The following is a 25,255-nucleotide window of genomic DNA, read 5'->3' on the forward strand; positions in this document are numbered from 1 at the left end:
TGGATATAAAAATCTGCCTATTTTTATTTATTTCCAGATGATATTTTAAAGTCTAAACGGATCTCATTAACTTCTTTTCGGTTCTAGGCTTCAACTTCAACGCAGCACTTTACCGTTACCGCACACGCAAGATACATAAAGTTATTCTTTCCTAAACTTTTCCATGCTTAGGTTTAATGAAGATCCATTATCCTGAGGAGGAGATAACTATGATGAGCACAATCCCAATGGATCTCCTTCCTGGAGGTGCAAAGGTAAGGAATTATGTCTCTTCCTTATGTAAGAGTCATCAGCAATGGTGTCTCATCAGAAAGAAAGATCACATCAATGTGTTAGCTAGTTATCCACACCAGGGCATCAGTAGTGGACTATAATATGGGTGGTTTGGGCGGCCACCCAGGGCCCAACCCTTGTAGGAGGACCTCGACCACCTGAACCAATCACCAAGTTTGATACTGCCTTGTAGATATGAGAAAGAGAAGGACCTCCAGCCATGAAATCCTCAAGATCTCAACTCATATGTATACAAGGGTCCTTTGAAGGACCAAAAATCCTTAAACTGCAAAGCTCAAAGTTTAGTCTCTACATCATGGATGGTATAAACTTAAATTGGCCTTCCCAGAACCATGTTCTACATAATGGATGGACCGATATATGACAAAATAATATAATACTTAGCATAAAATTAGATGCCAATATAGAAATTTGATACGGTAGTTGAATGGCGACCATAAATTCACACAAGGTCCTTAATACCGTAAAATCTGGTTTATGTGACAGCCAAGCTTTGTCCTATTAGGCTATATGGATTCCATGAACTTATTTAGGCTCCACCCTTAGAGGGTAGTTATGATCATTTTCTTAGAAAGCATGTAATACTGCATTTCTCCACTAGTGGCCACTTTGCCGATAACTGGGATGGCTTAAATTCAACATAGGCTGTTCTCTTCTTTACCTATTTACATGGGCTCTTACATTGGCCAAATATAAAAATAACACTGACTGATGCATTGGGCTAATTCTTTGAGTCCGTTTAGTTAATACATTGAACCCCCCCCCCCCCTAAAGTCAATTCAAAATAAGGATAAGGAGAGTTCCTAACCTTAGCATCTGCTAGTAGGACTGCAGAATGATGGTGGGATCACCATGATTTTTTTTTATTTTTTTTTATGAAGGAACAGTGATACTGGATGTAGGAAAAATAAGCCCCAAGATCAATTGTAACCCTTAAGCAGGGGTTGGGCAAGGAGAAGGAAATGTAGGAAGATGCCCAGGGCTTCACTGAGGATGTATCACCCATCACTGAGGATTCGGTTCCGGCGCGATTCGCTAAGATTGTGCATCCGAATTCCTGCATCCGTTGCTTCTGTGCTGAGATCCGCCGGAGTTCACCTTCTTCTTCCCGGTGCATGTAAGTGCTTAATCTTGCGACACAATTTGCTTTTTTAAATTCCGAGGTTTGTCCGAATCCGTCGGGTTGTCTGACGGCCCGCCCCCCTATTTCTATCGCATGCACGCCGGCGCTGATGCACCACAATCCTGTTGCATGCGCCAAAATCCCAAGGCAATTCAGCACAAAACGGAAATCGTCGGGAAACCCAATGAAAGTGCATCCGGCAGACCCTTAGTAAATGAGCCACAGTGACTGGTAATCCAAGATCTTGGAGGGGCCACTTACACCTTGGGCACCAAGAGATCTTGTCTCACCCCTGACTATGTACATTATCGCCATCTGTTAGTAGCATAACCTTCCTATCACAGATTTATCTAAGCCTCTGTTTCCATGACAGAGAAGAAAGGTTATGATGATGCCACCGGGACCTCGTGCCCCCAGGAGATTTACAGTCTCATCAGCTTCGGCCATAATTTTTTCATAGACTTTGCATGCCATAAACAGTGAGTAAACCCCAGAGCGAAGCCTTCGACATTACACATTTTATACATCACGTTCCTCTCCCAAAGGTCAGGGGGTAAGAATAACCCACATGTATTTAATTTCTTTTTCATGTTCTCCGAGGCTGAGGTCTTAGTGATAAATGGGCACAAATAGCCGAGAGATGTTTCAATAGAAGCAATTCCACCTCGTGCACAATTGCTCAAAATTCCATAAACGTATTTTTTCTGCATCATTTGGAACATAAGATTCGACTTAAAGGAGACACATCCCGGATTTGACGTCAAGGAGATCTGTGCCCCCTCAAGAATCTTAACTGGGAGATATCAGGCCTGTAAGAACAAATGATTATACCTCAACCTGGAAGTTTTATATACATAATGTAGAAATAGATATAGATAGATATTTATCTCCAGAGCTCCAAATCACAACCGGCCTCAAGCATTTGGGTACTCTGAGGCCACAATCCCATATCAAAAGACGCCAGTATTATTGTCCAAACTGGGTGAGTTTGGGCTAGTTATGCATGTTTTAGATGTCCTCAAGATTAGGGCATCAAAATAATTAGTAGATGCAATTACCCTTAAATATCTACTGAATTGTTATATAGGTGGCCAATACTGTAGAATAGCTATGAAGGATGCAAAGGCAGCAGTTGCCCATAGGACTGGAGCCCAAATAACTCTCTACCCCATAATATGGTGCATAGTAGGTTAAGATCTGTTCTAAATTTTGCATTAGGGCACAGAAACTTCAGGATTAAATATTGGGGCTGCCCCCACCTACCTCTACATTATTTATGTAGGGGCCAGCACTGTTATCATGTGACCCACCTAAATCACTGACAGAGCTTACATATGGGGTTAAATTATACCCACCAGTATAGCATTGCAACCAATTACCACAGAGATAGGAAAGAAGAAAAAAATTAACCTAATGTAGTTGAAGGGGACCTGTGACCAAGTACAAAATGTTAATGATCATAGCTCATATGATGGCCGCTGTGCTTCTGAACAATTTGGTGTGATTTTTATCAAAATCCGTCTACCGGTTCAAAAGATATGGCCCCCAGAAGATTATGTGAATGCACGTGTGCTAGCTAAGGAGGCGGTAACCATTTTCACTGGGGGCGTGTCTCTATATAAAAAGTTACCGCCCCTTGGCTAGTATTCACTATTTCAAATATAAATTTCCAAGGGCTATATCTTTTGAATGGGTGGACGGATTTTAAAAAATTAAACACCATATTGATCAGGGGAGCAGTGCCAATCACATGTGATGTGTCATTCAGAATTTTTTGACTTGGTGACAGATACCCTTTAAATTGTTAAAAGTTAGAGATTACACCATACGGTGCAGAAATGCAGTAGAATTAATTGCAGTCCCATGTAAAATCACAAAGAGGTGCACAATATGACAAACTCAGCTCTTCTACATCTGTACCTTTGTATTATTTGACACCTATCATATCTGTATTATGATCTAGCAAACCTGAGGGACTATTTCACTTTAATTTTCGCCTTTCCTTTGCCTCCAGTCATTTGGGGAATTGACTTCCCGGTAATAACTCTACAGAAAACATTAAAGGGAACCCGCTCTGAAGATGTAAATGTAAAATAATATCCAATCGCAGGCAGATCAGATTCTTCCATAGGCTTATAAACTTCTCTTAAACCTGGTTTGCTTGAAATGCAGATGATTATTTTAGTAGCTTAAGGGAATTTTCACTTGTAAAGGAAAAAAGTATGGAATTTATGTCGGATCCATAATGCAGTCGGCTTAACACTCCATCAAACATTTTCAATTTACTTGAAAGCGGACTAAACCAAATCACTTATATGGCCGTGTTTATGATTATTATAGAGAAATGACAGGACGCAACGTGCCGAAGGAATCTAGCATCTTATCTTAGGCTTAGGCATAAGGAGAACACGCTGTTTGTACACGCACAAACCCCCGACTGAAGAACGGCAATAAAATATTCATGAAACCAAAGGGAATCAAATGATTTCTAGTGAATATAATATAAAGTACAAAAAAAAAAATATAACGAAAAAGTTACACCTGAATGACTTTGACAGGATGAGATAGAGAGCAAAGACATCAGAGGTGCTCTCTGTATCACTGGAAATAAGGGGTTTGATGATGATTAATTGTCCGTGGTCAACGTGGCAACTTTCCATGGGAGACATTGGGGGGCCCGATTCGCGTTTTTGCGACGTGATACCCGACAATTTTCCCTGTATTGCCCTGGGATTTCAGCGCACACGACCGGATTGTGGCGCATCGGCGCCAGCATGCACACGACGGAAATCGGGGGGTGTGGCCATAAAAAAACCTGACGGATTCGGAAAAACCGCAGCGTTTAAAAAAAAAAAGGCCGCTCGACACACGCTTACCTTCACCCAGGATGGCTCGGTGAACTCCAGTGCATTCCGATGCTCTTCAGTGCAGCAGCGACATCTGGTGGACGTCGGAGGAACTGCCTTAGTGAATCCCAGCCGGACCCGAATCCACCGCAGAGAACGCGCCGCTGGAATGGACCGGGTAAGTAAATCTGCCCCATTATGGCTTCTCGATATGTAGCCAAATGCTCCTGGCGCCATGCCCTGTGTTTAGATGGCTTCGAAATGATAATCAGTGAGAGGGCCAGTTGTCAGCCCCCCCACCAATCAACTAATGAAGGCCTATACGAAGAATAGGCCATCTATAGTTTTTTCTAGTCAACCCCTTTAAGACAAAATTTAGGAGGAAGTCATAAAACACCATTAACATATAATACACAGAAAAAAAACATAAACACTCAATAAAAATTCTTGAATGAAATCTGACGTTACCTGCTTGAGATAAAAGTGACGTATAAGGAACCTTTGGTTCCAACGCACTCATCGGTGGAGGTAACAAGGGGTTGGCAAAGCTGCGTAGGGGATGTGTCGGCCGGACACAAGCCGTAGGGATCGTCCGACTGGGAGCATCTTCGTTGCTGGGGTGTTCCGGCTGCGTGTGGGATATCATGGACGACTGCTGAGGTTGTTGAGTCTCGGTCACTGCTGTCGGAAAGATATACATTTTTCATTTATTTGAGTTTAGGTCATAAATTTGGTAAAACATAAAAACGCCAATAAAGTATAACATAGAGTAAACAATAATGCATTCGAGTTGTATAAGTATAAGCAATATTTTTGGCCTTCGAGTCCACTTTTTTCCCCACTTTCTCGAATCCCAGGGTCGGGAAATAAGAGTTCTCCTAATGGAGACTTTTCCGATTCAGGCCGCATTGCAGGCGTGTGGAGACTTACAGCCATTGATGCTCCACTAGAGGATTCTGAGGGATATGCAAAGACGTTTTCCAGGATTCGATAAGAATAACATTGCCTTAACATTAAGATTGACTTCCATGAAGCCTAATGACATGATGTGAGAAACCAGTACATCTATTGCAGACCCAATCAAGTCCCCCAGATATTCTTGATAGAATTCTGTCTAGGGCCCGATGAAATGAAAATCTATACATATTTCGCCAGCTCCCGGATATTCACTAATGCTGGAAAGAGGGATGAGTGGACCGAGTTGGATACCAAACCCGAACCTCCACTGGTAAAACCAATGGTGCCAGTGTTACCCTTTATATGGCAATTTTGAGAAGCAACGATCCTAGAGTGGGTGTTACGGACGGGAGCTTGAGGGGTCTGTTCATCTGGAAACACCATAGATGAGTCCAATGAGATTCAGTGGTGCACGAGTCAATAAGATTCATGGCGTGCTCCCGCCTCCCGGTGGATCTATCAGGAAGCTGCACCGGTGGGGCACTTCTACACCAGGTCCGGTCTGGTATAGAATTTCGCCTTAGTCTGAATGTCCTTTGCTGGCAAACACCTTCCCCTGGCACCCGCCCTTCACACCCCTCCACGCCGATTCAGCACGGATAAAGTGTAAGGGGGGGGGACAAACGCAATTCTTGGCCATATGCCGTGAATTGCGCCTAGTATGAAGCCATGGGCAGTGCCCATATAGGTCTATTTCATAAACTACAACACTGATCTATCACCCACAGAACGCACTGACAGGTTCCCTTTCAATTAAGTAGTTTCTTCTTCTTTTTATGTTATTATTATTACAAATTCATTATTGTAATCATTATATATTATTGTTGTATTATTATTAACGTATTTTTTTTTTTTTTTTAGAAAATTTTTATTTCCTTTTATTATTCTTTTCAATTCAACTCGATTTATTTTTGGCTTATTTTTTTATTCGTTCATTTTTTAATTCATCCAAGTCGTAGCCGTTTTTTGGCCTTTTTATGTCTGTAAAAATGAGCACGCCCTTTAAATGAACCATGAACAGTTTTCCCGGTTGGGCCCCCCCTTAAAGTTCTTTAACTTGAGTTGACTCCGTTGGTTCGCCAGTAATTATTAAAACACATAAAAGTAACAGTTGTAAAATGATAGACAAAGCAATTTATAATTGGGAATGTGAGGACGCCGCTCGCATCAGTCATAATGGGATCAGGAAAATACATAAAATACATAAAATACATAAAATGATGTTTCACGGCTCCGGAGATAATACATCATCCCACAGACTGCACCGCGGATCTCACCATAAAGGATTTCATCGTCCCAATGACAATTGACCGGGAATATCTATACGCTGATACCTTGTAATAAGAAAGGGAACCGTAAAGGGAGGATTTTTTTGAAAAAAAAAACTTCAGTACTAACATAGGTTTTATGGCTAATTATGACCTGCTTCTTCGTGGTTCTGGTTCTGCAGATAATATAAGGCAGTTATAGTCACTTTAATGCAGGTGCTTATATTTTACCTCCTGTATAGACTTATATCGAGCGGGATTAGACCAATTAAAGATACGGCCAATCCTCCATCTTGCATCCTCAGCGCTTTACTTTTTATGTTTTAATGTACTTTTATTTTATTGTTTTTGTAATATCTTCCAATGTTCATTGGGAAAAAAACAGGCCTGTGCAGTCTGCGGGGGGCAGTCTACTGTACTGCAGATAAATACCGTATTTTTCGGACTATAAGGCGCACAAAAAATCCTTTGATTTTCTCAGAAATCAAAGGTGTGCCTTATAGTCCAGTGCACCTTATATATAAACCGCATTTACAGACAACAGCTGCCTTGAACAAAATTACAAAAACATGGCGTTACGGTAATTTGGGGGTAATTTTCCATAACATGGTTCACTTTTTATATATTGATAGATCGGGAGATTTGGGAGTGGGCAATACCTGACATGATTTTAATTGTTTATTTATGTTTTTATCAGTTCTAGTAAAAAAGGGGTGATCTGAACTTTTAGGATGTTTTTATGTTTTTTTTTTACTATTTTTTAGACCCCCTAGGGTACTTTAAGGGTTGTATGTTCTCTTTGTGTTTGCGTGGGTTTCCTACGGGTCCTCTGGTTTCCTCCCACACTCAAAAACATACTGGTGGTTGATTAGATTGTGAGCCCCATTGGGGACATGGACCGATTTGGCAAGTTCTGTGCAGCGCTGCGTAATCTGTGTGTGCTATATAATTAAAATAATTATTATTATCATAAGAGGATTTTGCACGTGATCTGTTACAACGTGCCGCTGGCACATTCTAACAGATCTTCAGAAATGTCCAATCCTCAGGTCTTTAAAGACCCAAGGCTCTCAAGGCAACAGATTATCGATCCCCAATGAAGTCAAGGGAAGCGACAATCACAGCTAAGGCGGCGGCGCCCATGTTGAAAGATGATTTTAGAAGGAAGGAGGCCATGGATAACAAATATAAGAAGATTCCCACAATCGGGATCTATGTGTTATGTCCCTGGTCTGGGATTTTGAGTAGCATTCTTCATGCAGAGCACATAGATATTGAAATATATGGTGAATTTTCTTTGTCTACTACTTCTTGGCATAGTATAGCATCTACTAACAAACCATCAAAAACCTTGCAGTTACACTTAAAAGAAGCCGGAGTACAAAATAACAAAAGTAATTTGTGACAGCTCCTCAAAACTTTCGACCAACAGAACCCAATTTTTTTTCTCGGTCTTACAATATTTTGTCTTGTTTAGCTTTGTAGTCTTTAAGGTGTTCGCTGTAACAACCACCGCTATCAAAACAAGACCGACTCGCCTTTTGAAAAGCAATTTCCGTGCTGTAAAAATGTTATATAGATTGCGGTGCTGTTTGTTTCCAAGGCCGGGGAGTATTTCACCATACAACTTTGAAGTGTCTTCTTTTGAAGGTGTAATGTGTCATAAGAGGAGCGGTGGAAGGCATCGCTCCTATCATCTCCCCACTGATTTTTTTGCCTTTGATGCAAATGGAAAGCCGGGAACTTTTTGCAATACATTAAAGTCAGATCAATTTGGCTTCTAAAACTTGTCCACCTCGGTCAGGTAAGATAATGGTTAACACGCTCTACATTAACACGCTCATAGTACCATATTTTTCTGCCTATAAGGCGCACCGGACTATAAGGCGCATTAGTCCGATGCGCCTTATATAAGTAATAATTCCATATATAAGGCGCATCGGACTATAAGGCGCGGGGTCCGGGGGCGTGTCGGAGGTCCGGGGGCGGAGAGGAGACCCGACGGGACGCGACGCCGAGAAGAGACGCGACGCGACCCGAAGACGCGACCCGACGAGACGCAGCGACGCGGGGAAGGGGAGGTGGGGAGGTGGAGGAGGGCAGCGGACCATACTTACATAGGTCCCCGCTACCGGAGACAGCAGATCTCCAGCGGGAACTGCAGACCACGCGGCAGAAGTTGTTTGTGCCGCGTGGTCTGCAGTTCCCGCTGGAGATCTGCTGTCTCCGGTCTCCGGTAGCGGGGACCTATGTAAGTATGGTCCGCTGCCCAGCGCCATACATAGGGCGCACCGGACTATAAGGCGCACTTTGGATTTCCACGGAAATCCAAGGCTTTTAAGTGCGCCTTATAGTCCGGAAAATATGGTATATAAGGCTGGAAAAAGAGGCAAGTCCATCAAGTCCAACCTTTAAGAATTTAGCAAATGTTTTTTCCCCATAATCCGTAATATTTTTGCTCTCCAAAAGAAGATGTAAAAGAAGAATACATGGCCAATAGAAGAGGAACCTACAGCCTCTATGGAGTTTATAGGAAGGGATGGTCCAAAACAAGTAGGGTACTTCAACTTTCCAACGTCTTGTAATGTGGGAAGACCCAAAGGGGTAGTAACTACCCTAAACGTTTTTGTACCCATTTCTGGACATATATTTAAAAGAGCTGGGAATCAACCAACCAACTTGACCTGGAAGGAAATATATAGATACTATGGGAGGGATTTATAATGTGCTTGCACATTGTGAATGATAACCCCCCCCCCCCCCTCCCACACAAACACCGAAAATATTCAGAGGCATTGACTATAGGTAGTCCACCAATGGGCACATCAGCTTCACGCCCACTTACCATGGAGGTGGTTGCGAAAGGGGGAAAATAGTCACAATTCCTGACCATACACCTGGAATTGTGACTATTGCAAGCACTAATAAATCCCCCTTCCCCCTGTATTGTGAGCAACACTGGCCGGTTATCATCTACACTAGCGGTGGACTTCATTGACCATCAAGCCTCTTATTTTACTTTTATTTTACTGGGTATTGCAGTACAGTAAGTTCTAAGGCATCCATCGGACAGGACATGCTTCCAAAGATGTCCTCAAAGAGACCATACATGAGTGAAGAAGACACAGAACTTCATTCAATAACTTAAGGTGGTCACAAAGAAATTTTGATCACATAAACTTTCAAGCTAAGCATCTGAGGAACTGCCTCTATTTCTTAATCATATACCTCTGGATGGATAAAGGATGGATGTTTTGTCCCACAATGATACTTGGAAAGACAGTAGTACGGCTGTACAGGAGTATTTAGAACAGGGTCAACAACACAGAAACATTATCTCTGTGCTGCCTTCATTCCCTAGATTGGTTTTGGCAATATCCCAAATGATCATATCGTTTAGACCACAACCCACTGGTTATTTTTTTATGGTTGTTCAATTAGGACCTAAAAACTTTCTGAACTTGGAATACTTTTGTGCAAATTATGAATAGATATGCAATAATTGAATGATTCATACATCTTCGTTAAATCTCCATCTACGATCATCCCCAAAAAGTTGTCTTACCTCGACTTGAAGCAAAGCCTCGATCCACGGAAAGAGTAGGGAAAGGAACGGGTCGTAGCGTAAACTGTGGGTGCGGATATACACAGGTCGGTGATGGAAGTATCCCGGGGTACTGGGCACTTTCTAACGTGGGCACCGGTATGGCACTGACAACAGCTGGAATATGAAGAAGAAATCATCATGTAGCATAATCTAAGCCAGTGATGGCGAACCTTTTTGAGACGGAGTGCCCAGACTACAACCAAAACCCACACATTTATCACAAAGTGCCAATATAAGCAGTAATTTATTGATTTGTTGAACTGTTCTCCTAACATAACAGCCTCCTAAGGACACTGATACAATTGAAAGCAGGAGGGCAAATCTAAACTATGAGATACTTCCTTGGCGATTAAAGGGTTAAAATAGCACTGAGATTAGTAAATGTTGACTTGTGTGGAACTGCTGTTAGATTCTTTGAGTCCTATCTGGTGAACTCTGTGCTGAGCTTAAGTGCCCACAGAGAGCACTCAGAGTGCCACCTCTGGCACCCGTGCCATAGGCTCGCCACCACTGATCTAAGCTATTAGTCACATAACACGGATGCATAATACAAGTATATAAGGTGATTTCTTAAGAAATATTGGTGTCAATTATCTACGATCCAAACTTTCGAGCTTCTGCAATGAATTCTCGCTCTTCGCCATCTGCAATGTAGATGTCATGTAACTAAAGCACGAATCCCGCAGGCTCTAATTCACACATATATGGGAAATCAATCACAATTACATCGCCTCATATCTTTATTTATCCAGGTCGTTATTCCGTGACCAGATAGGATAGAAAATCAGTCGAAAAATTCCGTAGGTTGTTGACAATTGAATTTTGATGTGACACTAATGTTAAGAGTTTGGGAGCCTGAATGTTGGAACAAATCATGTTGAGTTTTTACTACTCCGCAGTCCTATATCACGGAGGCAATTTACTGTGCGCCGTCAGCTTTTATATGCCGCCAGCGAATGCCTTAACATTGGGAAAAAAAGAGATAAACAAAACAGATTTGGCCTCCGCCTGCCACTATATTTCCATGTGATATTCTTCACATTGTCTCCAACTCTGCACTCGCTGAAATGTATTACTAGAAGAAAAAAGGAGAAAATTGAATTATCCTAAATTATTGTCGCCGATGTGTCAACAGGAAAACAATTTCCCCCATCGGCTCCCGGTGTTATCATTCTTGTGAATGACAAGGTTTGGAAATATTATGTTGTTTTTATGATATTGTATGATTTGTTATATAATCAGCTGAGAATCGCATCAATATTGATACACAATGCGCAAGGCTGCGGCTCCACCGGCATGTGATCGCCCTTGAGGCAAGATAGTGTGAGTATAATGGCTCCCACACAACCTCAATGATTGTTTAAGGTCAAAAACATCATAGGACATAACAAATTCTACATGACATCATTGTGGAGAGCTAAGGTGGTAATATATCTTGGATAAATGTAGTTTGAGTGCTTTTTTGGTGTACAACTATTCCTTCGACCTATACGCATTTATTCAGATACTTTGACTGATGGTTCCACGTAACAAGAACTCCCTTTACTCTACATGAATTGTATCTTTACAATGGCTACCACTCAACCACAATGTTTGTCTGTGGTCAGAAATCTCATGGGACAATCACAAAAAGTAAACAGTGATGTCATCAAGAAGAAGTAATGGAAAACTAAGGTGGGCTCACATCTTGGATAGATGTTGGTTGACACTTGTTTGGTGGACAGCTTTAGGGACCATTGAGTTGGAACCAGATTGTATCATTACGATGACTTCCACACAACCTCAATGTTTGTCTAAGGTCATGGGATAATCACTAAATGTGTACAGTGGTGTCATCGAGGAGAAGAAATGGAGAACTAGGTGGTCTCATATCTTGGATAGATGTTGGTTGACACTTGTTTGGTGGACAGCTTTAGGGTCGGAACCAGATTGTATCATTACAATGACTTCCACACAACCTCAATGTTTGCCTAAGGTCATGGGATAATCACTAAATGTGTACAGTGGTGTCATCGAGGAGAAGAAATGGAGAACTAGGTGGTCTCATATCTTGGATAGATGTTGGTTGACACTTGTTTGGTGGACAGCTTCAGCTTGGATATCTTCAATCAACTAGGCAATGGCTCAAAATAACGTACCGGTACCATTGAATCAGAACCAGATTGTACCATTACAATGACTTCCACATGACCTCAATGTTTGTCTAAGGTCATGGGACAATCAAATGTGTACAGTGGTGTCATCAAGGAGAAGTAATGGAGAACTACCTGGTCTCATATCTTGGACAGATGTTGGTTGATATTTGTTTGTCCGGCAGCTTCAACTTTGATATCGTCATATTTACCGAAGTCAACGAGGTCATGACTCAAAATAACACATAGGCACCATTCAGATTGTATGAACACAATGGCTCCAACACAACCTCAATGGTTGTCTGAGAACGGGACAGTCATAAAAATTGTACAATGATGTGATCAGAGAGAAGTCATGGAGAACTAAGGGTGTCAGACATCTTGGACAGAAGTTAGATGGGTGCTAGTTTGTCAGCTATTGCTACCAGCTTCTTAAGATACATATGAGTTTAATTGACTAGGTTTTGGCTTAGCATTATATGTGGATGTCCTAAAATAGTCACTGATACATTGTTTTATTAACGAAGCCTCCAGATAATTACATTTTTGGTCTACAGTCACAAAGGTTATGAAGCAACCTCAAAAATTCTATCATGATTTTACAGAGAAGTAATTGAAAATTGGGTGGGGATCCTAGACATCTGTTGGTCAAGTCCAAGGACCAAATCCATCGTTTCCCCCAATATCTATCATAAGGAACAGTTGGAACAACCCCATCCACAGAAGGTCAACCAAAATTTTGGATTCAGTCAACATTCATCCAAGATGTATGATCACCATGAGTGTAAAGCTTTTCTCTTCTGTGATTCCAGAGATCTAGAAAGATCTTCAACTACCTAAAGGATCCACTTCTAGAACAGTGAAGATTCTATTACATGGGACCTTCATTTATGGAGGAAGTCTGGAGAAAATTGCTATGAAAATTGGTCATCTTCGGAATTATTAGATAAAATCCCACAGGTTTATGCCATGCTACCAAATATTGTCCAAAAAGTGTCTTGTGCACCGCAGATATGAATGTGGCCTTTCATAGTTTAGTAGTGAGATTTCTGTATTGTACCAATAGACAATAGACAACCTACTGGAATCAGATGCAGAAGGACAACTTTTTTTTTAGATCTGTTTTCTACCCTTTTTCTTTATCAAAACATTTTTTCCAATCCTTCAAAAATGATGAACATTACAAAGTCTTCATATTTCTTCATATCGGACTAATTGCTATTCATTTTGCCAGAGAATGGAGGATTTGTCTCTAATGTCCTTGGCATGAACTCATAAAAAATTGATTTCCTCGCACTCGCTAGGCCGGGGAATCCATATCCTGTGATACTTGACCCCATTAGTTGGCTTTTACCATTACATCATAGCAGAGTGTATGGTAGTCATCTCCACGAAGAAATATTACAGCCATTTACCCATCCAAAAAGTGTCAGGAGGGTTTTATGGAAAGAAAAAAAAAAAGTTGAACCTTGTAAACAACGAGACTTTACTGTAATCAAATATTAAGAGGGTTTCTGGGTTTATATAAAATATAGATTAGATTTTGTATCCAATTATTCACCATTCCCAAGATCTCTGCTTGCTCTCTGTGGAGGACCTCACTGTCTCCATTCAGAGGCAGTGACCCTGTGCACAGCTAGTCCTATGGGGACAATTGTATCCAGTGTAGACAATGCTCTGTGAGCTTAATAACCTGGACTCCAGACTGATACATTGTAACAAACCAGCAGAGAGATCTGTGCAGTGGCTGCTGATGTGTTGAGCTCACAGAGCATTGTCTAGACAGGATACAATAGCCTATACTTACACCAGAATCGAGGCACACGAGCCCTGATAAATGTGCCCCCGTGCTTCATGTATAGTCATTTTCCAAGCCTGACTGTGTCTAGATTTTTTCAATAAGATTTCTTTTGAAATAGATGAAATACAAGTCTAGAAGATGAAAGATGACACTTACGAGGATTGCTGGACTGTGAATCCATGGGTATCATGAGTTTGGCTCGTGTGGCTCGCCGTGCGGCTAAAGATCGCTCCAGAGTGGAGATGTTACTTCCAGCTTCATCCGTATCCGGCCCTACAAGAGATCACATACATCATACACATCCTTCATCTACTCATATCTATCTATCTATCTATCTATCTATCTGTCTGTCTGTCTATCTATCTCATATCTATCTCATATCTATCTATCTATCTATCTATCTATCTATCTATCTATCTATCTATCTGTCTGTCTGTCTGTCTGTCTGTCTGTCTGTCTGTCTATCTATCTATCTGGCTGTCGGTCTATCTATCTATCTCATATCTATCTGTCTATCTATCTATCTGTCTATCTATCTATCTGTCTATCTATCTATCTATCTATCTATCTCATATCTATCTATCTATCTATCTCCTATCTATCTATCTATCTATCTATCTATCTATCTCATATTTATCTATCTATCTATCTATCTCATATTTATCTATCTATCTATCTATCTATCTCATATCTATCTATCTATCTATCTATCTATCTATCTATCTGTCTGTCTGTCTGTCTGTCTATCTATCTATCTCATATCTATCTCATATCTATCTATCTATCTATCTATCTATCTATCTATCTATCTATCTCATATCTATCTATCTATCTATCTCATATCTATCTATCTATCTCCTATCTATCTATCTATTATCTATATATCTATCTATCTATCTATCTATCTCATATCTATCTATCTATCTCATATCTATCTATCTATCTCATATCTATCTATCTCATATCTATCTATCTATCTCATATCTATCTATATATCTCATATCTATCTATCTATCTATCTCCCATCTTTCTTCTATCTATCTCCTATCTATCTTCTATCTTTCTTCTATCTATCTCATATCTATCTATCTATCTATCTCATAACTATCTATCTCATATCTATCTATCTCATATCTATCTATCTATCTATCTCATACCTATCTATCTATCTATCTATCTATAGAATACAAGTCTAGTGATATTATATACATTTGGGGAGATTACCTGAGTGTGAAGCACTTTTGCTTCCTATCTGTGACTCTGATTGGCTGTGGCTGACCGGGGTGATATCCTGACAGCTCTGCCGGGGCGATTCCCTCCCTTGATTTTCCGATCCTGCCGTTTTTTCAATGTTCTTCATTTCCATCTCCTCGTGGTGGATCCAGAGGTCCGGTGGCCTCAGATCCTTCTGACTTCCTTTCCTCTTACTGAGGCTGTGCGTGGCTCGTTTTCTACAAACAAGGAAAATGTATTAGTAACAAACTTAGAAAGCGCTGTAGCGTAATAAAAGCATAAAACAATAAAAGATAGACCACCAGAAGGTCGTGGGAGCGCGGACACCTGAGGTCAGGTCACTCCACCACCAGTTGCTTATGGAGCCATCTCCTGGCTTTAGTGATGCCACCAGGACAGAGCTTCAATACATAGACTAAAGAAAAATCCAGGCTTATCCATAAATTGGGAAGACTATCCGTACCTTCTTTACCATAGAGGGTACAATTTTAAAGACCTTAATCATTGTAGGCAGAGCTAAGACCTAGTAACCAGTCTGATACAATAAGAGCCTTAAAAAGTCATAATTCTGAATTGCGACTATTTCCCCTGTTGCACCACCTCCACCTCAAGTGGGTGTGTAGGCGCATGAAGGAAGCTGTCAAGGGGTGTTCATGCCCCATGCCTGTGCCAGAAACTGGTGCAGGCTATAGTCCCTCTCCCTCTCTCTCCCCCTCTGTTGTAATATATCATCAGTGAAGGTAAACTGATAAAGATTGTCTCTCTTTGACTGATAAAAGGAGTTCTGGGGAAGGGAGGTATGATACCACAACCCCTTGTGCATCCCATGATTTTTGGTTGTACTATAAGAAGTAGATCTGATGGTAGATTCCTCCTGCTGCCTCTGCCCTAATCTGTAATTTAACAATCCTGGAACCTAACTTGTTAAAAACTTTAACCTAACTTGTTAAAAACTTTAGTTTAGTAATATGTAAATTAACTGCAGAGGCTACTAATCACACTGGCAGAAATAATACTGGATCTAGCTGCCTATGTGATGTTGAACTGAGGCAAAATGAGGAAATGAGAGCTCAGCCACTATGACCGTAAACTTAGAAAGAAAACTAAGCACAGCAGCAGAATTAGTAGTGGCTCTAGCTGCCTATGTGATGCTGTGCTGAGGCAAAATGAGGAAATGAGAGCTCAGCCTCTGACTGCAAACTTAGAGAGAAAACTAATCACACTGTGTCAGGTTCGCTGGAGAGAATGCTGGTACTTCTGGTTCTTCTGGTGGTGCTAGCAGTGTTCTCCAACCTCCAACGTGTGTCCGCGCAAACTCCTCCTCTCGTCCCGGGCAGCGGCTGCTAAGATCTCGCGCTGTCTAGGAGTTGTGTTCTGAACTGCTGACTTGTGGTACCTCTGCATGGTGCCTGCTATTGTGCTTGGTTATTCTGCACCATGAGGGGTTAATTCTCAGTAGTTGTCCAGCTCCTATCAGGTTCTGGAGGTGGAGTTCTGGCTGCATAAATTGCAGCTTCACTAGTCACCTGTGCCAGTGTTTGAAATCCCTTCTCCACTCGCTCAGCATTAGGTTTGACTTGCTCTGTATCTGTATCTGTATCGTTGTTGACCTCGGCTCGTTTTTGACATTGACTCTTTGCCTACTGATTTTGCTCTTGACGTACCCTCTCGTTGTGACTCCGGCTAGTTAACCATTCTTTTGTGTTTTATGTTTGTCAGTCTGTTCGTGTTTCCCTTCCCACACGTAGCAGTGTATTTCGAGTCTTCAAGTAGTCGCCCCACGGTTTAGCGTGGGGGGGCTATAGGAAGGGACAGAGGTTGGGGCAAGCTCAGGGCACACTATCCCCTGTCTTTTGTGTTACCCAATCCTAACACACTGGCAGAAATAGAAGTGGCTCTAGCTGCCTATGTGATGCCGTGCTGAGGCAAAATGAGGAAATGAGAGCTCAGCCTCCCACTGTAAACTTAGAGAGAAAACTAATCACAGCAGCAGAATTAGTAGTGGCTCTAGCTGCCCATGTGATGCTGTGCTGAGGCAAAATGAGGAAATGAGAGCTCAGTTTCTGTGATTGCAGACATAGAAAACTAATCCTACTGGCAGAAATAGTACCAGCTCTAGCTACCTATGTGATGTGGAGCTGTGGCATTAAAGGACTGATAGCAAACAGTACACAGAGCATCTGAGACATCTTACAGTTAGGATAGTATCAGATGAGAGCAGACAGGGGGGCAGCACTAAAGGGGAAGGGGAAATTCACACCCTGATCTTTAATTATATCCCATCTGGGAAGGGGTGTAAGGATGGAATTTTTGGAATCTAGATTGCTTTATAAAAGGAGCAAACTGAACTGTGCTACATCTGTATGAAGGAATAACTAATACACTGTACATAGTCCCAGAATCTCATATGACATTCCTCTTGACGTCGATGTAGTCAGAAAACATTCAATTCTCCAACTAAACATCTAAATTGACTGCGGAGAGGAACCTGACGTCTCGGTTCTTATCTGGCGTCTTCTTGTTACCCTGCCAGGCTGCTGGGGATCGGCTGTCTTGGAAAGCTTTCAGGGAGACGTCATTTCAGATATAATTCTTAACAAAAACAGAAACATTTTTCCTCGCTGGCTACCAGACGCGGCCGCGCGCTCTCCCCCCGCTGCAGATTCCTGGCCAAGATTGCCGGAGGGCAACAACTGGGAGACGCTGTTAATGGAGACTTCTAAAATGTAAGGCAAATTACTAGAGAGATCCAAGATTACAATGAGGTATGGTCGAAGTTACGACCTATTGGATCCCCACCATCTACCAGCTCCCACTTTGGGGCTCCCTCAGGTTCTAGAACCTAGAAGAAACTGCTATTTCGCACATCCTTCACTTACTTTTCATGAGTGTGAAGATGAAGATCTAACATGATTTGGAATTGTAAAACATCAATACTGTAAAAATGTTATTCTAGAATTTTCCAACTTGACAAAGTAGGGGCACTGTCTCCGTCTGGAGAAAACAAGGTTTAATCATCGGAGGTGACAGTGCTTCTTTACTATGAGAACTATCAATCTGTGGAATAGCCTGCCTCAGGCGTGGGTCACAGCAGGGACAGCAGAGAGCTACAAGAAGGGTCTAGATGCCTTTTTACACCTAAATAACATTGATGGTTATGTTATATAGAATTGTTTCCCCTAAATCCCTTCCTCATGCAATCCCTTCCCTTCCTTTTTTCAGCCATATAAACTATGAAACCATGAAACTTTGGTGTATTTCGTTTTAGCTTTCCTGATGAAAAGTAATCAAATGTAACCTGTAGAGAGTCTGAAAGCAAGTCATTGATTTCCCTACAGCACTCCCGCTGGAGAGGAGAGGAATTACACGCTTCTCATTGGACCATCCATGTAATGTAGGGATCAGTCATGTCCTCCGAAGATGATGATGATAACTATTTACGTACTTCCTTTGCTGTGCAGACGATCGTCTTGTGCAGATCACGGCTACGATCACCACCACCAGAATTGTGATCGCTCCGACGGTGACCACGATGATCACTAGGAGATTGCTGTTCTTCTGGGGTGTTACACCATGAGGTGGGTGCATCTGTCCTATCGGAGGTTCTGTAAAAGAGAATCACAGAATTGGGTGAGAAATAACTGGATTGGAGACAACATGTGACATCATCATCCATGTGTATGACGCAGGGGAATAGAAGGTGATATTATTTGGGTGATAAACATAAGAAAGGTTCTGTCTCCCTTCATTCTAATCTAATGATTTCCCTAAACACAAATCATTCCTATTGGATATTAATTGTATTAATCACTTATTGTTAAAACCAATATAGATTGTTTACCTTCAACTTTCCAAAAATGTTATTGAAAGGAACCATTGACCATGTTGTCCCTGGAGAGATGTGTCATCATACCATTGTGTATGTTGTTAGTAGCAGCAGGACTGTTATGTATGGATTTATATCCCAGGATGCACTGGGTGATATGTCCTCACACTGCTGTTCTCTCTGGTCTGTCTAGCCAGTGTTAGATATTGTCCCTGGAGAGAAGTGTAATCATACCTTTATGTATGGTGTTAGTAGAAGCAGGACTGTGACAAATGGATTTATATCCCAGGATGCACTGGGTGATGTGTCCTCACACTGCTGTTCTCTCTGGTCTGTCTAGCCAGTGTTAGATATTGTCCCTGGAGAGATGTGTAATCATACCTTTATGTATGGTGTTACTAGTAGCAAGACTGTGATGTATGTATTTATATCCCAGGATGCACTGGGTGATATGTCCTCACACTGCTGTTCTCTGTGCTCTCTCTAGCCAGTGTTAGGTATTGTCCCTAGAGAGATGTGTAATCATACCTTTATGTATGTTGTTAGTAGTAGCAAGACTGTGATGTATGTATTTATGTCCCAGGATGCACTGGGTGATGTGTCCTCACACTGCTGTTCTCTATGCTCTCTGCAGCCAGTGTCAGGTATTGTCCCTGGAGAGATGTGTATGTTGTTAGTAGCAGCAGGACTGTGAAATATGGATTTATATACCAGGGTTATAGCTTCTCCAAGTGTGCTGCTACTAATGATATGCACAGATATATTATTACACATCACATAACAGAGAACAGCAGTGTAAGGATATGCCTCTTGTTCACTGCAATCCTGGAATATAACTCCATATATGACAGTTTTTTGCTACTAACAAAATACAAAAAGGTATAATTACACATCCCTCCAGTGACAATGCCTATTACTGTCTGCAGGGATACCAGAGTACAGCAGTGTTGGGACACCCACAAGTGCACTTGGGTGTGCCACAATCCTGGAATATAAATTCATATTCACAGTCCTGCTGCTACTAACAAAATACTAAAAGGTCTGATTACAAATATCTTCAGGGACAATACTTAACACTGACTGCAGGGACTAACACTGGTTGTAGTTTGCATGGTCACAACTGCTGACAGATTCCCCTAAGGGACGTCAGAACAGAAAATCCTGCTAGCAAATCCCCCGATAAGCTGCAACTCACATCACAACCACTGGGTGGCGACATACAAGGTTTTCCAAGGTCTCCAAAGCAGATGCTCAGGAGGCAAGATAAAATATCCCAAAAATAGGGGATATGCAAACATGTGTCTGTTTATATGTATACAGGGGAAATGATACATTGTTACCAAAATATTCAAACTAACCCATTAGTAAATTTACTCGGAGGGAATATGTAGGGCAAATTTATGTGTTATAGGTTAAAAATCAACCTGCAAACTCAGCAAAACCTAAACCGTGCATCCGGCGGAGAATCTGCTGAGAGCTTTGAGGCTTCCAGAAATATTTTATGTATGGAAGATTTATTTAAAGACCTTGGTGTGTACAGGGATGGAGCTCTGTGTACATTTACTCCATATTGATGGGAAGCCTGTGCTCGGAGCAGCTGTGAGTTATGGGTAATGTTCTTCAATATTAGCCGCAGCCCCGGTGCGCGCCGCGCCGCCTCGCCACTTGTCATGTTAATTTATACATGTATTTAATGTTGACTTTTGCAGAGATGAGTGCGGGGGAGATATATTAAAAATCGGTTATAATGACGGCGAGATTCAGAGTTTATGTTTTACTGGGGACTTGTAAAAAAAAAATTAGCGTAAACGCCGTAAATGTGAGAGATTTGTGAAAGTGGAGGAATTTACTCTACGGGAAGAGAATGGAAGAGAAGGTTAAAGAGGAGGGATGTAGAAGCTGGATACGGGACTATGGGGACTGTTGTGTTGGATACATTAGGGGTCACTGCTTGGTTATCCGAAAACACGGACAAGATTTGTATGGACAATTGAGCTGGGTTACTGACCTCATATCAAGTGGTCAAGGCTCAATCGACTATTTCCCAAAGGTGACATAGGGGCTTATTTACTAAGGGTCCCATGGCCGCATTTAAGTCCGGTTTTCCGACTTTTCCGGGGATTGTGACGCAGGCAATTGGATTTTGGTGCATCGATGCCGGCTTCCATGCGACCGAAATCAGGGGGCGGGCCATCAAACGATCCGACGGATTCGGAAAAACCGCGGGATTTAGCTTTGAATTTGTGTTGCAAGATCAAGCACTTACATGCACCAGGAAGAAGAAGGTGAACTCCAGCAGACCTGAGTGGGGGAAGCGACACATGCAGGATATCGGGCACACGCAGGTAGTTAATCGCGACAGCTGTGCATTGGAGTCGGGGAACGCATCTCGGGGCTCGCGCAGTGACGGGTGAGTAAATCTTCCCCAGAGTATCTGATTATCTAAGGGGGAAAGATCTTGCCATGCATTGCCTTATAGCCAAGGTTCACATATTGGCCTGGCTCTTGTTCATGATCTCCTTTTTTGGGAATTGGCATCCCAATTTAACCAGGGCATGATAAAGTTGGTTGTAGATTTCCAGTACACGAGTTTGCACAGAGGGGTATTGGGGTCTGACTGTTCAAGGTCCCTAGGATCCTGCGAGTGCCTTTATTTGCCCCAAATGTAGCACAGGTCACATGGAGAACTTGGATGGGAAAATGGAGACCCCCTTTGTGATTATTGGGGATGAGGCCAACAAGCCACTTACCCCATATCCTGTGGGAAACGCACTTTAAGCACAACTTCACTAAGCACATTGGATTAGATTCGGAATTTCTAGGGCCGCTAGCAAATTATCTGTCTTTTGCTCCTTGCTCTGTAATAACTTGAGACTGTATTGGCTCCCCATGGATGCTGATACAGTTTAATGCCAGAATGGATGACGTGGGTCAGCATCCTAATTCTCCCTAATGGCTGCATTGCTTTCACCCTCATCTATGGGACCCCAAACAAATGTATGGGTTGCTTTTTGGGTAAATCTACCAACGATCATGTAATACCAATGAATTTGTCACCTTGGCACCATAAACACCACATTCATAGTACAGACCTTTTACGAAAGATCAATAATCCAAAGGTGATAATAGACTATTGCATCCCAAGGCATTGGTATGATGTGGCCCGGCTGCCATATTAGACAACACTGTAGTTGAGGGATCATGTTATTGGTTACTTTTCTATAAGTCAAGGTTCTTATATGAGAACTTGACTTTCTGTTTACAGAAATCAAAGCTTTCACCAGTTGGGTATGAGCAAGCATTGCAAACTTTCTCTCCACAGTTTGGCACCAACCCTTTGAAGGAAACCTCATGCTGTCCCACCAACACCTGAAGCGTAAAGCACTGTTGGCCATTGTCCATACAGACATCGCTGTCCCGGTGGCCCCTCACACACATGATGATTTACATTACTAAAGAGTCGTGTAAACGGTTGACGCCATCGGCAGAGAACACAAGAAAGGACGGCGCCTATGGACGCTCCTCGCTGTTCTGCCTCTCATAGACTTTATTTTCCCCATCTCTTTATACCGAATCTACATTTACACAGTGAGATGAAGAATAAAGAGAACTGATTTCATATGCTACGCTTTATCTTATCAAGAAGAAGAGGATCTCTTCAAATGCGGATACAATCCTTCTGCTTTCCCGAAAGTTGAAAGCCTCATTGAAGCCGTAGAGAGCTCCGTGCACAGTCCGCGCCTTATTACTCACATTTTATAATCTGCACTTACAATAACATTTTACCACAATGACATCTGGCGCACTAGATGGGAATATCACAGACCGCAAATAAGTATCTGCTACAGAATCGCGGGTAATTAAAGGGATGAGTTGGCAACGTAGTCACATTACCAGTACGTCATCTCCTGGACTAGGTGAACATTGAGACATCATTTGCTGTGGACATCATATTCTTATTAATTTTTATTTTATGTTTTAAGCAAATTTTTGACTTACCTTTTATATTTCTTTTATATTTTACTGTAATAGAAATATGATCTTAATCTGGATAGAAATGAGATCAAAGTAGCAACAGGGAGTCTCATGTTGTAGACCCTCGTTAGCAAGTGAGAACAGTTACTAAAACCATTGGAAACAAGGTATCAGCAGTAGTGGATTATAATATAGGTGGTTTTGGCGGTAGCCCAGGGCCCATGGCCACCAACACCACCCATCCATTTTATACTAAGAAAGACCTAAGTAAGAGCCATTTCAGAACCTTAGAAGGTCCTCCGAAGGTCCTGAAACCACAGACTGATAGCAGGCAGAAGGGACGCATCCTCCATTCCAGCTGATTCTAGTCCCGGATGTAGGAAGTGATTCCAGACTTGTAGGGGCAATAATTTTTATACAGCCCAGGACCCATGGAGGTCTTGAGCTGGCCCTGGCTAGCAAGGGGCATGGATGACCTCATTCTTCAGAGTTTCTTTAGGCCCTGCTAACATTTGCATTGAAGTTTCCATTAGAAATGTTTGTCACAATGCAAAGTCAGAACAGTCCAGCATTGGTGCTTTTAAACCACATTAACATCAAGTGGTGTCCCCCAACTTGGCAAGGAGAATAAACCAAATGTTTATGGGCACTTGTGCTGTAAGTCCTGGACAAAAGAGGGTGGACTATCTCCTTTGTTTAGCATGATCCACCCTACTTTCTTCCACGACTTGATTTTGGGTCAAAATTTTGACCAGCAGGTCCTGCCAAAATGTCCAGGTTTATCTACCATTCATTTAATCTTTATAGGAAGCATGAAGTTAGAATGAAACTATTTACTGTGAGCATTCAAAAACATCTTAAAAAAAGAGATGGACCATCAGTTCAATCAGTTCAGGTTAGTGGAAACCTGACACGTCCGACCCTACTTTCTCTCAACATCAACTGTTGGGACTACAGTGAGTCCATCATGCACATTAAATTGTCAGGTTGGCCAACATTTATGTAATAATTATCTGGAAAAAAAGGGATGTCCTATGAGAAGAAACACATTGCAAAAAGAGATGGCTAATTTCCCCCAAAAATCTGATAAGTCAGATGAAACCCAACAAGCCAGAACAACACAAATTTGGATGGGATGACGGTCCTCGCAAAATAACGCCTGCTTTGAAGATAGGTCATCACTGTATTTCTGGAATACATAGGTGGTCTATCAATCTGAGAATAAACATACCAGTCTGGTTGAAATCCAACATGCCAAACCATCCTTTCTTCCAACATCGATGGTCAGGACAAAGGTTTGACCTGAAGGTCCTGCTAAAATTGCCAGATTTGGCCAACATCCATCTAAAGTGATATGATCACCTTTAAGGTAGACCATCAATGTATGTTGTACATCCTGGAGAACCTGGAAATTGGAGATTGCCTACATCTTTTAAGAACAAGTAGGTTGGATGAGACACAAAGGGGCACATTTAATAAGGGTCCGAATCGCTCTTTTTCTTCGGGTTTCCCGAAAATTACCAGTTTGCGCCGAATTGCCCCAGGAATAGGTTAGTGAACTCTGGTGAACCTCGGGGCAGCAGTGACTCCTGGTGTACATTGGGCGCACGACCTTAGTGAATCGCCAGAATACCCGAATCCTCGACAGAGAAAGTGCCGCTGGATCGCGACAGGACCGGGTAAGTAAATGTGCCCCAAAATGTCCAACTTTTTAATCTCTCAACATCTTGGGACTGAAGATTGGACCAACACTCAACCAATCTGTACGGGCATGTAGAAGATAGACCACAACAGTTTTGTAAGTCCTGGACAAAAAATAGGATGGACTCTCTCATTTAAGAGCAAACATCATCATGGTGGTGGTAACCCAACACGACCAACCTTACTCACTCACAACATCTGTTGCTGGGACAAAAGCTAAACAATTAGACGGGTACGGGTGGTTGTACCTACCCAAATCCTGAACTTCGCCAAACTTTGTGTCCACCTTGAAGAATGTTGCATTCCATTGTAATTCATGGAAATTCCATTTAAATAATGGATTTTCTAAATCCCCAGAATTGTGTCTTCCACGTCGTGTCCATTGTGTTATTGAGTTTCTATATTTAGTCTTTTTGGCTTTTTTTTTCCACTTTTTTCCCCTCCCTCCTTTTCCCACTAATGATCCATTACTACAAAGCAGCCTCACAACTC

General features: G+C 41.9%; 1 protein-coding gene across 7 annotated transcripts in view; it reads right to left on the reverse strand.

Annotated features, from left to right (window-relative positions):
• The window catches only part of DCC (DCC netrin 1 receptor), a 583,792-nt gene that overhangs the window by 14,925 nt on the left and 543,612 nt on the right, over nt 1-25,255 (reverse strand). For 5 of the 7 annotated variants that reach the window (XM_072134166.1, XM_072134157.1, XM_072134147.1 and 2 more), the window contains exons 23-27: nt 18,707-18,866; nt 15,253-15,479; nt 14,185-14,301; nt 10,054-10,209; nt 4,732-4,944 (exon numbers count right to left, since the gene is read on the reverse strand). In XM_072134166.1, coding sequence (XP_071990267.1) covers nt 4,732-4,944; nt 10,054-10,209; nt 14,185-14,301; nt 15,253-15,479; nt 18,707-18,866 — 873 coding nt within the window. The remainder of the gene's footprint in view (nt 1-4,731; nt 4,945-10,053; nt 10,210-14,184; nt 14,302-15,252; nt 15,480-18,706; nt 18,867-25,255) is intronic. The other 2 variants (XM_072134174.1, XM_072134130.1) reach the window with 1 other exon arrangement.

The sequence above is a fragment of the Engystomops pustulosus genome, chromosome 1, assembly GCF_040894005.1.
Source record: "Engystomops pustulosus chromosome 1, aEngPut4.maternal, whole genome shotgun sequence".
In the NCBI taxonomy this organism is placed as follows: domain Eukaryota; kingdom Metazoa; phylum Chordata; class Amphibia; order Anura; family Leptodactylidae; genus Engystomops; species Engystomops pustulosus.